We start from the raw sequence: 17,150 nt of genomic DNA, 5'->3' as shown, positions 1-17,150 counted from the left end.
GCTTAGTAGGAAAACAGTCTGAGCTTTTTACACTGCTCCAGAACCCATCACAACAACTCATTACTGAGCCCCACAACACCCAGAGTGGATGGCTGATGCATGGAGAACCACTCCTGTGGTCAGGACCATAATCAAAGATGGTGGGTACACCTCACTTAAGTTTCTGCTATTCATTTCACAGAATGTATTTTACAGGTTGTAGGGAAAGTTGGACAGTACCAGCCACAGCATGGGGGTCAGAGTAGAAGTCCTCCAGCTGGGAGGTGGAACAGTCCAGCGCTGCCTTCAGCTTCTTGAGTTTGGAGGCCCCCGCTGCGATCCGGAAGAGTCCCTGAACATTGGAATTTCAGGAACAACCAATTCCCACTTTGAGTTAACACACTTATTGTTGACGTGCAAAGTGGTTCATGCTCAGACACTATTTTGACTGTAACACTTTCACATCTTTGGCAGGAAAGAACTATTTTTGACAAGCCTGAATTGAGGGGAAATGATCATCTCCTTTCATATCTATAGTTAGCAGCAGTGGTCTGGGTTAGAGGTGAAAAAGGAGGATTTGACTGACTGATATTAGTTATACCAATACTGCATGTTGAAACAGTATGTTCTGTCACGATTAAAGTTTGTTCACGTCTTGCTTTGTTAATGTTTCCCTTATTGGTTAAATCTACATTCACTAGTTTTTTAAAGGGATTTTTGTAGGTAGCTAGTGTAAATATCACAATCAAATTCATTTTAAAGGTTTATTGTGTTGTGAAGGAGACAGAAAAAAACACACATGTTGTCCCTACTAGCCGCCCAAACTATTCCCTTCTGCGCTCTGGGTCGGAATCCAATTGAAACTGCTTTTACAGCATAATACATAATGTATCAAGCAAGCTAGCTAGCTTTTATCAGTATGAAATGTTATTGTCATTGCTGTTTGCTAGACAACTATGTTGCCTTTAAGCTACTCGGCTTGCTAGTTGTAGCCAAAAGCTTCAAGATGCCTCTTTAAACATGTTGAGCCTTTCTTTGTGTATTCAAATGGACTCTTAACAAGCAAGTCAGGAATCTAAACTCCCATCAACCCTTTTTTCTATTGTAGCCTGTCTAGAATTTACCTCAGGATTGGTTCCTGGCTCAAACTACAAGGCTTAAGGGCTTGGCTCAAATGTCGCCCTGTCCAGAAACTCAATTCCCTATACCTCTGTAACCGAGCCTGTAGTTCCAGAAATGTATAAGCGTTTTGACTTTGGTCGTCATTTTTTGTTCTTCATGTAAGTGATACCCAGACAGACTGGTGTGTCTCGCCAGAAACAGTAAATGATGACTGTTCAATGTAAAAGATAAAAAGGGAATATTTGGGAATTATTTTATGGGTGGAAATCCTTTCTTGACTCATGAGACCAAAGCAGGCCAAGAACAGCCCTGAGTTCCTGTGATAAAATACAGCGCTCATAAAACGCTCTCGACCCCTGATGTACATTTGTATGCTAAAAGGGGTACTGTATTTTGGTAGACAGTGTTTTTTGTACGAATGCTCTGTTATTACACTCATGTGCGGGTATGTACTGAATAACTGTGAGTTTAACTATCTCGGTGTGTCTGAGTATGTATCACTGCATGCTGTGTACTCTAGATGGGTACTGAAAGTGTAACTGCTCATATTTGTCTCTATGTGTATCGTATGTGTCTACACATTCGATACGGGGTCGACAGTGGTACAGGAAGTATAGAAGTCGCTTAGTAATAGTTAAGTAATCAGAACGTTGCTAGTACGATTTCCTGTCGAAGTCTCCTTGAGCAAGACACTGAACTCCTAATGTCTCCTGATGTGCAGTGTAAATGTAAATTGTGTTTACATCCTTGAAAGTCGCTTTGGATAAAAGCATCTGCTAAATGACTAAATGTAAATGTAAATGTAAATGTACAGTACACAAGCTATGTGTTGCAGATAGGCGTGTGGTTGTGGAGCACCTCCTCCTTCATCCCCGTCTCCAGGAGCATCATCACACAGGCCTCCACAGGCAGCGCGATGTCCCTGCCGCTGCGCTTCAGGTGGTCCTCCAGGGGGGAGCCGAACGCCGGCTGCTCCGTCCATGAGTCTACGGCAAGGGGAGAGAGCATCACAGCCTGTCCTCCAGAGGGTGCACTGCCCACCAGGAACTTAGACACAGTAACATATCTAATGTTTTGAGCTAATCTGTTTACATACTGTACCTACAAACCTTCATGTCAATTTTCCAAGAACATTTGAACAATGGTTTTCTAGCCTTTAGATTCATGTTTTCTAGCCTTGTCATGGATTTAGTGAAGGACTTTGACATCAACTAAAAAATAAATATGGTGAAATGGCTAAATCCATCCTCCAATCCTTAGTACCCCCTCCCACTGCACAGTGCAATACCCTCATGGTTCTGAGCACCTTCCTCTCGCTGCTGTTAATGTCTGCTAATGAGCAGGAGATGGAGATAGTTCAGAGGAGGCCAAATTGATTTCAAATATGTTGTGATTGATGGGCACTCAAGGAGGGATGACAATGGCAGCAGGTTATATTAGCCTTCATGTGAAGGTGGTTCACAAGTGGAGTTTCACCCAATTAAAGCACTCAAAAGAAACTGATCAATCCCCTCTATAAACACATTATGTCTACTGCTTTACTTGTTCCACATAAGCTAACAAAGGGTTTTAGCGGGTCATGCTTTCAGAGTGATGACATAATGGCGTTCTCTTACACATGAGTTTTCATTTCCGGAGTGCATGACATTTAGGTAGTACTGATGTCACCTCAGGTTAATCAGTCACACTGAAATGCTCTTACCTAAGAAAGTCTCACATTCCATATGTAAAACATTACTGAGTCGGTGTTTTATCTTTAAATCAGCTTGACAGGGAGCAATCTGAGAAGGATCTGCTTTGCATCAGAACAAATGGGCTTTTTAGTAGAATTATTAGACTTATTACGCAGTGTCACATTTCATTTCCCCCTTAATGGTTACATTTGGCTAACGCCTCGCCTGACTCTCTGAAGTAGACAAGCAGTTGGCATCTGATCACTGGAGTTCATAAAAAGCAGCAGCAGACCTAACGATGCCTGTAAAACCAGCGACTGTTCTGTGGCCCTGATGTCATTACCTTGCTGGGACTGTATGTTTGGCAGGACATTTTCAATAATGGCCAGTGATCGCCTGTGGTAGTCAGCCTGCGCCTCTAGCAACTGAAACAAAGAAAACAACCGCAAAACAAATTCCATGTGCATTTCTTATCCCAAGAAAAACTGCTAAATCGGAGGTTCGGAAGGGTAATCCCCGTGTACAGGTTTTTCAATTAAATTTCTTTACATTATTTTTGACCTTTGAACTCTGAACCTTTTTTACATTTACACGTCAGTACATCATCATTTACTTCAAACACGTAGTTGTCCTTACAGGCTTGTATAACTAATCCCCTAGCCTGGAGGCAACCAGCAAAATGAAATCATATGGCTCCCACTACTAACATACCATGACATAGTAGCGGGCATAATCCCCTTCCTTTGAGAAAAAGTTGTACATGTCTGCAGACAGCTGATCCTGTGTGAGAAAATACAAATGATTTCAGTCGCCAGTTGATGAATTCAATACATTTGTCAGGATAGAATACTGAAACAAACACTCTAGACGTTCCTGCCTGTCTGTCCGTATAGCAAAAGTAGAGTTTAACGTGCAACTCAAAACATGCACATTTAACTCAACACCTGATCCATATATAAGCTGGCCCGTGTGTGATTGGGGTGTTAATAAAGCAAATCTAAAATGTGCATATGCAAAAAGCAATTACAGCAGCACTCACATTTTGATAATCATGGTTCCATTATGCTCCAGGCAATCCATTTACAAGAAGGAGCTGGTAAGACCAGTCCTATGGCCTACTATGTGCATCATGTAAACAAAGCAGAACCAGAACACTTCCCCCTAAAGCTCCTGTCTGGTTCCTTGCTTTCCTCCTGTGGCTGGTGGCAAGATTCCAAGTCCAGAACACAAATCCCTATGAATCGTTTCTGATCTGGATTCAGGCTCTCTAGTCAAAAATCTCACTTGATTCATTACAACCTTCTGGGCTTAAACTCATTCTGAATCTGATCCCAGTGGCATTTATGAACAGACCCTTGTTTTTTCATGACCATCTCATAATAGTGGGCTTTGTCTGAGTCTGTTCATCAGATTCCTGAGAGGGTCTCTCAGGAATGAGCCATTGTCATCTCCTCGTCATACCCTCTCTGGCTCAAGATGGATAAGGCAGGGATAGGAGGATTAAGAAAGGAAGAGGCAAGAAATGATGTTTCTGAATACCTTGCATATCTCCACTTTGTTATGGGCCTCGTCCATCTCATCTTTGAGGGAGTCTGCCTTTGCAGCCAAGGCATGGTTTCCCACTGACTTTGAGGCCTGATAGTACCTGAATTACAATCCACAAGAGTTAAACACCACAATAAAAAATGCTGTTATGGGAGCTAAACAGAAAAACAATTAGTACTTGGATGGTCATGCAGCACTGATTCAAACACTAATGTTGCTTAATATAGGGAAGTTCAGAATGTGCTGCTGGCATGAGTCAAAATGTTCCTTAGTTACCGAGCTTTAGCAGAGTCATAGTCCAAAACCAGCTTGGCTAGCTGCCTCTTATGCTTCATTATGTTGGGAATGTCCACCTGGAGGCACACAGCAGGGTTAAACACTTATATGGTGTCCACGTGGGGATGCAGAAACGCTTTTGTTGCATAAGGACTGACCTCTGCAAGCTGGTTAAGAGGATCCAGGAGGTCTCTCTGAATCTGCACTTCATGTTGACTCTGATCATATGCTAGTTTATCTTCAGCCTCTCCACAGAGGTCCATCATCTTACTGGAGACACACGGACACACGGACACGTGGACACACACACACGCCCACACACGCACACACACACACACACACAGACATATTAACAGCCAAGGAGTGTAAGCCCTTATCATTCATGCTAACATTCCTCAGGGTGGTGGGGTCATACACAGAGGGTGTTGTTAACATGCTCTGGAATGCAGAGATCCATTCCTCAGCTAGTTCTTTGTCAATCTCATTCCTCATCCTCCCAGATCTCCAAGACTACTGACCATCACCCAGACAAACTCCAGCCACAGCCCAACTGTGGTCTAATAGCTGCAGTGTGCATTTGTGGTCACAGCTCTGTTCACTTGGTCTGTGGTACACAGATCTGTTGAGTGGCTAGTCCACAGAGATGACCAAATGATTGTGCCTGCTCCACCCCTACACTGTGCTGTGTGAAATTTAAAAGTCAGGTGAGAGGGAAGGCCAGCAGTAAAATACACATTCGAAGTTTGCCTTCATATGAAGTGAGAGAATGTTTCACTTATCACATATCCCGGTTGCCAGAAACTATACACTAAACCAAGTAGATTACTTCCTCATCTACATACTACATTCATTTTCAAACATTACCAAGTTAAACATACGTTTTATATCTATACTGTTACATAACCAACAGATACCTCTCCTCCTAACTATTACAGCAATACGAGAGAAATAGTTGCATGAATGAGTTCACAGCCGTGTTTAATCTCGGCCCTGAGAAATAGAGCATGTTTATTCACTTGGACAGTCTCCAGGCACCCCGGCCTGATTGGTCTATCAGTGCATGTGTCAGAGTGGATGTGAGGACCACACAAGTGTATCAAAGCAAGATACACACAGACACACAATTTCACAAAAAATGAAGTACAGAGATTTGTGTTGCTTGAAGGTGGGGAGCTCCCACTCGATCAGACTCACCCAATCAGAGACTCGTCGCCCAGGTGGCTGCTTCCATCCTTCATGACCTGGGCAAGAGCAGTGAGGGGGAGCTTTTTCTGCCAGGAAGAGTGGAAAGACATTGTTAAAAAATGCAAACACTATTCCCTCTTCACATGAGTAGAAGCCACTGTGATTGTCACACTATTCTTCTTCTGTCAGGGAGAGTTGAAAGACACTGTTGCTGTAAAACAGTATAGTCACTGTGATTGTCAGTTTGCCTATTATTTCACATTATGCCAGGATTAGTACAGAGGCATGGAAACAGGCCCCATCAGAGGTCCTCTGGGATCTTACATGTCTCTTGTCCATGTCAGCCCCAACTTGACCCTGCAGACAGCCCAGCATCTTCTTGTGGACATTGTGTGAGACGGATCGCACCGTCTCCATCCGACGTTCAATCTGCAGTGCAGAACGAGACACACACACCCGCACACACACACACACACACACAAATAAACACACACACACACACACACATGAACAGCAATCAGGGCATGAGGAATTCAAAATATTCAATATTTCACCAATGTTACATGGAATGACATCTATGTGCTAGTGAGCTTTCATGTTTTAAGATCCATGTTGAACAAAGCAGAATATCACACAGAACTTTATCTCTCTTCAAGGCTTAGTCATTTTGATTGAGAATTTAGATAGCTGTGTGCTGCTGGGAAGGACAATTTCATATTGACGTCACTTTCAATATAATATGGATCACCACTCATTAACTATCCCCTGAGCCCTGCTTAAGTCTTACAGAACAGTTCTAGACCCCAATGCATGCAGTGAATGTGGGTTTGACAGAGACAAGTTCAGCGAAACTCACAGCATTGTGCCTTCTCACAGTTAAAATCCCTGCCATCCAAGTTCAATTTAAAAAAGACGAAAATAACCCCTCTACATAGATAAAAAGGCCAACTCCAGTTGGACTATTAGAACTGACACCTAAACTAGGCGACAGTGTTATTGAGCTCCAATCTGACATTTGGCACGGAGTCCTGGCTTCCTGTGTCTGCCACGTGTCTGTCTGTCTGTCTGTCTGTCTGTTGCCCACTTCCTTCCTCCAAAGCCTCAAAAACTCTTTCTGTTCCCAAGCCTCAGCCTCAGCCTCAGCCCACCACTGCTGTTTCCAGGGCATCAGGCCCTTTTTCTACACAGCTGCATTCAAATCCCCCCCCCCCCCCAGACACGCACACATACACACACATGTACACACACACACACACACACACACACACAAACACACACACAAACCTCAGTCATAAAAAATATCCTACACCTTGATTCATGTAGACAATTTGAGTTCTTTCCTATCTGCCTGTGTGTTAACCAGGGGAAACCTTATGCCAGGTGTCTGTTTTGAGTTATGGCATTGTGAGGAGAGCCGTGCTTCTCCTCTGTGGCAAGGAGGTCTGAGTAATGGAAGACAGGCTGTAACGACTCCCTCAGGTGCACAGCACAGTGGGGGGGAGGCCAGAAGTTCTTATCACTCGGCAGGCTGCAGAGCCAATGCATCAAATGCACACTGGCGTTTTGAACATCTTCATGAATGTGTGTGAGTGTGTGTGTGTCTGTTTTCACTGGCGTTTTGAACATCTTTATGAGTGTGTGTGTGTGTGTGTGTTTGTGTGTTCACGGGTGCTTTTGAACACCTTTGTGAGTGTGTGTGTGTGTGCTTTTACTTGGGAAGACTACAGTGATGAGATAGCACACACACTGCGCAGCAAATAACGGACCAACAGTTTCCAAACATTCATCACGCTGGATACGACGAGACGTGAAGAGAGCCAAGGGAAAGATTGGGAGGACCGGCAATCAAATTCCCAACTGCATGAGCATGACTGAAGATAGCATGTCTCGTGCTAATCTGTAGCCTTGAATCGGACTGCATCCACTAGCCTAGCTTGAGGGCCAGGACATGAAAGCTCACATGATGAGTCACTGAGGGACCTGCAGTAAACAGGAGCTTGTAAACCAGGTCTGCCCCCTGCAAAGCCTCTAAGTCCAGTGTGACAGTTTATATGGGGTCGCAATGTGTTTATTTCCACAGCTAGGATCTCAGAGAGATAATTATGCCGTTTTTCCGCTTTCGCCACTTCGCAGCTCAGCTTAACCCATTTTGTCATAAATCATGGAAGTCGATTAGTTAAAACTGATTCTATTATTTCTAAGCCCAAATCCTTGGCAACATTAATGTTAGCTGTTTTGTAATTCACTGTGGGCTATCTTCCTAGCTTGCTAGTTCTCTAGATAACAACCATGGATGGAATTTCATTTCAGATGGAAGTTCATATCAGTTGTCACAATGAGAAAATAGGATTATTTTTTTAATTTAATGCCTCCCTAAACACACTCACTGTGGTAGAAAGGTCAATGGGCAATTTACCATTTACCATCATTGTTATAATTACTATTCAAACATTCCAGATTAAACCTACATTCGGTGCGTTTGGGGGGGGGAGGGGGGGGGGGGGGGGGGCAGTTTGGCGCAGTTCAACTTGTAACAGAAATGCAAATGATCTTGGCACACATGCTCGGTGCAGCCAAAAGTGCCAATGGGAAACCCCAGAGTGTGTGTGAGGAGCAGCTGGTGGCAGAACACACACCTCAGTATGACTGAAGGAAATGATAAAACACAGTCTAGATCCATCCATCTCACCTACACGCCCTGATCAATGGCTGAATAGAACCACCATGCAATCATTAGGCTGAGCAGAAGATTCTACTTGTGAATCTGGGGTGTTGTGATATCTTTTTCGCAAAGGAAAAAGAGGAAAAGGGAGATGATTTATTTATTAAAAGCCCTCCCGGTGCATCACAGTTTTAGAGAGAATAGTTGCAATGATTCCTGCTACTGTTCCTCGTAGGAGACAGCAGAACTCTTATGCTGCAAGTGGAGCTAAAGAACAATGCTCAGTGTACACACTCTTTTAAAGTACAGGAAACAAATCAAACAATACAAGTTTTAAGTTATTCCTACTTAGTTCCCTTTTTTACAGCTAGAAGATCAACAGACACTGACAGCAGAGTCTGAGAGCTCCTCAGCAGATTCACCCATCGTGTCTGTTTGTTTATTGGGAGTAAAGCATGTGCACATGCGGGTATAGAGGGTGGAAAATGCCTGGATGAAATTCCGCTGGCCATAGAACTTTTCTCTGGTGCTTCTGTGAGTTAATCTACATACAAGAGTGACTTGGGCAGCTCTCTCCCAAGAGAACATAGGGAACATCCCAACGCTAGAAAAAAAAGAGGACTGTAGACGGGAATTTCTTGTGTGGCAAACTGCAATGATAGAGCAAAGTCCAAGTCACACACACACACACACACACACACACACACACACACACACACACACACACACACACACACACACACACACTTAAAAAGGAAAAGCAGGACAACCTGAGATTAGCGAGGGAGGGGTATAGAGGCTAGCAGAAGACCAGTAATGTTCTGTGAGAAGTACTATGACATACTCAGTTCCTGAATGAATAAATGAGCAATATCATAACTTTATCTTATAATTCAGAACACGCACACCACTATACTGCCGTGGATGTGTGACAAGTAAGGGATAACAGCCAACGAGCTGTACAGTTCTACAAAGATAATGGACGATGCGGGGCAAAGAACTCCATGACGCGCAGCCATTATCTTTGTAGAACTGTACAGCTCGAAGGCCGTTATCCCGCTTATCTCCCGTTTACAACATCCAAAAATGTTTTTATTATTATTATTTAGAATTTCCTTTATCTTTAGGAAACTAAATATGCATAATAACCTGATGAATTCTTGATTTGAAGCCTAGTGCTCCCGTTAGAGAAAGTAGTGAGAAAGTAGTACATGGAACAGACGAGCTGTTTTTAAATTTTTTTTAAAAAAACGTTACGTTGGTTGTCAATGGTAACCATTCAAGAGCATTGATATGGAACGGCGATTTAACTTTTCTACTGGGACTACGTCCAAGGTGTCCGTCTATACGAACTTAATGTACACCCCATTAGCCAATCAGAAAACAGTATTTCGTTCCAGAGGGAGATAATCATAGATAACATAGAAGGTTTTCTTATTTTGTTGGTTAGTTAGTTAGTGAATTAATATTGTTGTTAGTTTGCATAACGGACCAATATGAGGTACATTTTCTGTACTAAATCCTAAAATGACCATGATATGTAATCAGAGATTAAGGAAACATGCCAAACTGAAATACTGGGTTCTACGACAACAATGCTACAGTTCTCCTTTTAAAATGTTTGTTTCAAAACCTTGTTTGTGTTTTGGCCTGTTATGTAAGATTCCACTCTTTGCCTATTTCTCCAACAAAGCGTGCAACCCTCATGAAAGTAAGCAAATGAACTGGACCATCAGAGATAATATTCGATTCTAACAAATCAAAAAAGCCGTGGCATCCTTCTATCCATCTTATCGAATAGAAACCATATACCTGTTTTAGAAGACTTTATTACATTTTGTGACCATCACTGGATGTGGTCAAATTTCGCCAGCTTTAGACACTCTCTCCGCTCTGCCGTTCTTCCTCTGGCTCTCCCGCTGTACCCTGCATCTTGGACCAGGACCATACCAGTCCTATCCCGTTGTATCCGTGAGACAGAATTTCTCATGTCTCAGGGACGTGACTCTGAATCTCAGAGATATTACAAAATCCCAAGAACATGCCTCTGCCTCTTGTAACACTAGGACCTCCTTCTCCTTCTTCTCCTCTTCCTCTCTCTAACTCATTCTCTCCGCCCTCTGCCTCTTGTAACACTAGGACCTGCACTCTCTTCTCCTTCTCCTTCTCCTTCTCCTTCTTCTCCTCTTCCTCTCTCTAACTCATTCTCTCCGCCCTCTGCCTCTTGTAACACTAGGACCTGCACTCTCTTCTCCTTCTCCTTCTCCTTCTCCTTCTTCTCCTCTTCCTCTCTCTAACTCATTCTCTCCGCCCTCTGCCTCTTGTAACACTAGGACCTGCACTCTCTTCTCCTTCTCCTTCTCCTTCTCCTTCTTCTCCTCTTCCTCTCTCTAACTCATTCTCTCCGCCCTCTGCCTCTTGTAACACTAGGACCTGCACTCTCTTCTCCTTCTCCTTCTCCTTCTCCTTCTTCTCCTCTTCCTCTCTCTAACTCATTCTCTCCGCCCTCTGCCTCTTGTATCAGCGGCACCTAACCAGCCCTCAGTGGCTTCACTTGTCACTGGTGAGGGCACGTCATAGCTGAGATCTGCAAGTCGGCTACAAATGATTTATAGAGTATCTGTTAAATTGAACAATATGTTATCATTATTGGGGCCTGGAAAAAAAAAATCTAACTCCAGTGAGTTGCGTATTTTCGGAGCAGTGGGCTTGTTTTTGGCATTACAGGCTTAGCTTTGGATAACGTACATAGCCAGCCTTGCATCTAGCTAACTCTGACAGAGTATAACAAATTCATATGAGCTGGTTGACAATAAGCAAACAATAAAAACACTGCAAACTTATACATCAGCTGATCTACTCATAGTGTTGGACTCGTTATCGCCTACCATCGCCAAAATGTAATGCTGAGCTCGTGTTATGATCGTACATGTCGGTTCCGTGTCCTCAACCTGGCAACCCCAAGAGCTTCAAGTCTGGGGAGGAGGGGAGGGGGAGAAAACGCTCTCCAATATATTAAATTTGGAATGCAGTACTGATAATAAATGTGTGGCGTCTGAACTACAGATAACTCCTTTTAGACAGACCCATAAAATCATGGATCTATTGTTATTTTAAGATTTCTGATATTTAAGTATGCGTGCATAAGTGGTTAGTCACATAAACCGATCCTGTATTTTTACACATCATGGACGTGGTAAATTATCTAAAGAAATACACCACACGTATATTTTGATTAAGGGAAAAAGTAACACATAAATGTAAATGAATACTGATTTGTATCATTAGTCTTTTACACTTCAGGTTATTTACAAGGAAACACAGACAGACTGTATATGACTATGATAAAAGAGCAAGAGTGTGGTGTATGTCAGAGAAATGAGAGTGGGTAAGTCACCTGGAGAAGATCATCACTCAGGACCTCAGTTTTCTCAGCTCTGTGGGGGAGACAAAATAAATCATACAACTATGACTAATGCTGTCTTAATTAAAACAATACAAATATGAGCTCTATTTACAGCTATGCTTGTTGCAGGCATATTTTAGAGGTGCAACTAGTTTTGCACTGTGGCTCACATATAATTGTGTGCGAGAGGTAGGGGAGAGAAGGGGTCAGGGGGTCAATTGAACAGATGTCAAATTTGACTCAGGGGTAAAGAGCCCATCGATTTGTGTGCAAATGATGACCTTCAGCCCTGTACAGAGGATCTTTATCTACTTTTGTTTGTTCACCGTATTGATCTGCTGTATCTTTTAATGGTTTGGAAGCAAACACTATCAACTCCTTCCTATCCAAATTAGCTGTCCAATAGCTACACACATACTGATCCTGTTTACACTTCGTCAGCTAACCAAGATGGAAGAAAATGTAACATAAACTCTCCAAAACTTCATGTCCCCGGCATTCCAGACTGCTTGTTATGGCAACAGCTTGGGAAGAGGCCGTGAAGGAGTGGGGTGGGTTGGCAAGGGGGGGAACACTGTTGATAAGTTAGACACATACATGTCATCGGTCTGGTGCTGGAAGTGGGTAGTGGAGCCAAAGCAATTTGGCCTGTTATGTGTGTCCCTCCTGACCAACTGTATCTCACTGCACACTGCTGTTAGTAAGAACGAGCTGGTGTGCTGCCAGCGGGTCACAAACCTCTCTCGCTCTGGCACAGCAGCTGACTGACTATGATTCAGGGGGTAAAGCCTTGGTGAAAACAGGATGTGACCGCATTTAAACAATACACTGGGAACCACCACGACAACCCTTGGCTATTTCAATGGAGTCCCAAAGAGAGCTCTCGTGCCAAGAGCTTATTGTTACAGCACCATGAAATCAATTTGAGGTACCCACACACTACTGTGAACATGGCTCGTTACACAAACCAAAGTTTTATGGTACAATATATAAAAGATACATTATATATAAAGCATCGCAACAGTGCATTATATCTTCAATGCATTTCCATTCAGATGGGGCATTTGTCAGGCATTCCAGTTCCTCCACATTTCAACAGAGCACTGTATCATTACAGATCACAACAGAGTGTGTATCAGTACACAACACAACACAACAGAGTGCTGTATCAGTACACAACACAACACAACACAACACAACAGAGTGCTGTATCAGTACACAACACAACACAACACAACAGAGTGCTGTATCAGTACACAACACAACACAACATAACTGAGTGCTGTATCAGTACACAACACAACACAACACAACACAACACAACACAGTGCTGTATCAGTACACAACACAACATAACAGAGTGCTGTATCAGTACACAACACAACACAACACAACACAACACAGTGCTGTATCAGTACACAACACACCAGAGTGCTGTATCAGTACACAACACAACACAACACAACAGATTGCTGTATCAGTGCACAACACAACACAACACAACAGAGCGCTGAATCAGTTCGCAACACAACAGAGAGCTGTATCAGTACACAACACAACACAACAGAGTGCTGTGTCAGTACACAACACAACACAACAGAGTGCTGTATCAGGGTACTGTTCGGCGTAGCTCGCTAAGCGGTTTAGCGAGCTAGATTCCAGGCTAAAAAAAGAGAATGCCCCTTTATCGGGTTCGGCGAAGCAACTTCTGATAAATTACCATAGTAACATATCTCTTAGCACTAACCTGCTCCAGATTAGTACAATTAGTACGGAGGCGAAGGGGGTCGAACCAGCGATCTGTTGCATGCAAACCATGAGGTCTAACCGCTGCACCAAAGACACATATTCGACATGGGAAAAGATATCACGTCTTAGACAGCCTATACACAGTTTCTTATATTGGTGTCGCAGCGGCGGCAGTGTTGGATTTTGACATGATTATGGTCTTGAATTCTTTTTAACGCGTTCATGGTCATATCCTGCCTTAGCGGTGAAAAAAAGTTTGAGTTTAGACTATTGTACCGTTAAAAAAATTCATGGTTTTGGTGATCAACCTTTCCTGCCTTTTGAAGCAGGACGTGCACACGCAATTTAGCTGACGAGTTTAGCCTGGGACACATTAACTCGACTATGAAGTAGTTTAGCGCCCGTCGCCAGACCGGTATAGCCTGTTCTCATTTAGCAAGCTAGATTATCTCATTTGGCGAGCTAGACTGATTATCTTAGCTTCAGTTCTATGCCGAACAGGGCCCTGTACACAATACAACACAATACAACAGAGTGCTGTCTCACTACACAACACAGCCAGTGCTTCCTGTGGACCAGGGTGAGGGAAGAGCAACTGTTTTGTTGCCAGAGGGGTCAAGTAACGAAGTACAAATACTTTGTTACTGTACTTAAGTAGAATTTTTAGGCATCTTTACTTTACTCGAATATTTATTTTTCTGGCAACTTTTTACTTCTACTCCTTACATTTCAACACAATTATCTGAACTTTCTTCTCCTTACATTTTTAAAACAGGCTCGTTACTCTTGGTTTCGGTTTTGTTTCAAAAGTTTCAAATGTGCGCCATCCAATACAGATCAGTGGCGCCATCCAGATATACTGATTTCAAGCGTAATTGGAAGAAGCCTAGAAACCCATAACACTCATTGGTTAGGCTATCCATCTTCTTTACGCATGACGCAAAACAAGACGACAGAGGTAAACAAATGATACAACCCGCGGTAATGACAGTGTCAGAAAGAGATGGCAACTCCAGCGAGATGTCGGCAGGGTCTGAAGACGCAAGACAGTAGTGTCGATGGAGAACAGCAAAACTTTCCACATGCATGGCCCTACCTCAAAGAATTGTTTGAAATCGTCGGGAACTAAAAGGACTCATGGAAAATGCGGCGCACACTTTTCGAACCCAAGAACCACGTACTTTTGCCATTCAAAACATGTAGAGGTAAGCTCTGTATTATTATTATTATGACCACCGCGTGACAGATTTTGCAGATTTTCTGTCAACGATTTCCGGGACACTGAAACACCGGAGTGCACGACATTTGGTGGGCATGTAGCCTTACTAGATTAGCGTGGAACCACTGATTTTCGTTTTGATCCATTGCACCCCCGTCGGACTGGACCCCTTTTAAAGAGGGTGGGGCGATTCAGTTTTCTGTGAATAAGTCGAAAACCGTAGGGCTAAGGAGGACCACATTTTTTTTGTATGTTGGTCTTAAGAGGCCACGTCAACCATTCCACTACCACTTATTTCATGTATAGCACCACCTAGTTACAAATGAAAAAGCAAAAATGGAGTGTTGTAAAACATTTTAATTGTAAGTTGACAAGGTCAGAACTGCACGAAATCGGAGGTGTGGGATCATTATGACACCTTCTGACTGCACGTTAAGTTTCCGTTCACGGGGGGGCATGCAATAAATTGATTTATATGATTATACACCAACTGGCCTGTAGGTAGCGCGACAGTTTTCTTTGAATATCCCGAGAACCATAGGGCCTTGAAGGGCCAAATTGTTCTTGTATGTTTGTGTCAAGGGGCCATGTCAACCCATACCATAACCAGTCATTACATGTATAGTGCCACCTAGTTAAAAATTAAAAAGCAAAAATGAGGTGTTTTAATCGGATATGTGTCAAAGTGCTCGAAAAATTACCAACTTTGCCAGGGACATCAAGCCTGTAACCGTCCATCTTCGGTAGAGTTTTTGTCCATTGATGGAGCAAAATGGCTCTGTAGCGCCCCCTAGAACATTGCAAAAACCCCCGCGCATTGGGGTTATTTTGGCGTAGCTTGACGGAATTCGGTACACGTCTTCATCATGCTTGGACGCACCAAAAAGTCTCCCGACGCCATGGTGACAGGTCCACAGGAAGTCGGCCATTTTGAGTGGAAGATGCGTTTTGACGCCGTTTGCACACCTCGCATCTGATCGAACTCCTCCGACAGCTTTAATGGTAACGCCTTGAAATGTGGTCCGGCTACTCTTCAGCCATGGGCGACTAAAAGTTATATTGGATTTTCTCATTAGTCGGAAGGTGTGGGCGTGGCAGACCCTCAAACTTTGCCAACTTGTTAGTGCTTGCCACAAAACACAAAGTCTCTTTTAACTGTTGCGTACATTGTTTGATCCAGAGACAATGACCTAGGGTGGACGCTGGATCCGGCCCGAACGCGTACCTATGCCTGACTGATATCACCTATAGTGCCACCTGTTGGTGGTTGGAAACTTCACTTTGTTTCCACACCTCGCATGTGATTGAACTCCTCCTACAGATTTAAAAGTAATGCCTTCAAACGTGGTCAGGTTACTCTTCAGCAATGGGGAATTAAAAGTTATGAGAGTCTTTTACAAAGTTTGAAGGGTGTGGGCGTGGCAGACCCTCAAACTATGCACTCTTCACAACTCCAGTCACTTATATCTTATGCATATATTGTTGAAAGTGCACGAAATTGAAAGTGGTGGATCATTATGAGACCCGCTGAATGCATGCCAAGTTTCATGCAATTTTGTCCATGGGGGCCATACAGTAATTGTTTTTTTATGTGACTGTACACCAACTGGCCTGTAGGTGGGCTGACACAGTTTTATACGAATATCCCGAGAACTGTAGGGCTTAGGAAGGCCACATGTTTTTTGTATGTTTGTCTTAAGGGGCCATGTCAACCCATCCCATAACAACTCATTTTATGTATAGCGCCACCTACTTAAAAATGAAAAAGCAAACATGAGGTGATGTATTTGCAGGTATCTCTGGCTGACATGGTCAAAACTGCACCATAATGCATGGTCAAAACTGCAACAGATAACCACACATACACAGTAGACATTCGTATGCACACATCCACACACACAGTAGACATATGTACGCATGCACAAATAATTCCTTTAATACATAAAAATGAAACACGAACCAATTTACACACACAAAACACATAAAAACACACAAACACACTGACAACCATGACTCATTCTGTGCCAAAACCTACTGAACAGTTCGGCGGTCATATTTTGTAACGCTTTGCGTTACGTCTAGTTTTAATAATGGTCGATTTACAATGCTTGCGACAGCTTGGCTAGCAGAGGAACATTCCAACATGCCTTGGTTTGCTTGCTAGCAGTTGCCTACTAAAGGATCCTAAGTTACAGGTTAACCTAGTTAGCTCTCTGTGATGATAAAATGTAGGCTATTTCAGTACTACGATCTAAAATGTACTACACAGTAGCAGTGGCGATTTTAGCCTAAAATGTCTGGTGGGGCAATTTTGTATGAGGTCATGTCACCTCA

At 43.1% G+C, this 17,150-nt stretch overlaps 1 protein-coding gene across 1 annotated transcript in view; it reads right to left on the bottom strand.

Annotated features, from left to right (window-relative positions):
* The window catches only part of arhgap17b (Rho GTPase activating protein 17b), a 38,979-nt gene that overhangs the window by 14,125 nt on the left and 7,704 nt on the right, over positions 1-17,150 (bottom strand). The window contains exons 2-11 of the mRNA XM_080857227.1: positions 11,840-11,879; positions 6,105-6,209; positions 5,790-5,866; positions 4,754-4,865; positions 4,596-4,672; positions 4,314-4,419; positions 3,486-3,554; positions 3,118-3,199; positions 1,960-2,087; positions 220-331 (exon numbers count right to left, since the gene is read on the bottom strand). Of these exons, the coding sequence (XP_080713353.1) occupies positions 220-331; positions 1,960-2,087; positions 3,118-3,199; positions 3,486-3,554; positions 4,314-4,419; positions 4,596-4,672; positions 4,754-4,865; positions 5,790-5,866; positions 6,105-6,209; positions 11,840-11,879 (908 nt within the window). The remainder of the gene's footprint in view (positions 1-219; positions 332-1,959; positions 2,088-3,117; positions 3,200-3,485; positions 3,555-4,313; positions 4,420-4,595; positions 4,673-4,753; positions 4,866-5,789; positions 5,867-6,104; positions 6,210-11,839; positions 11,880-17,150) is intronic.

The sequence above is a fragment of the Sprattus sprattus genome, assembly GCF_963457725.1.
Source record: "Sprattus sprattus genome assembly, chromosome: 18".
In the NCBI taxonomy this organism is placed as follows: Eukaryota; Metazoa; Chordata; class Actinopteri; order Clupeiformes; family Clupeidae; genus Sprattus; species Sprattus sprattus.
The sequence above is the reverse complement of the archived record's forward strand: the minus strand, read 5'-3'. Positions and strand labels throughout refer to the sequence as shown.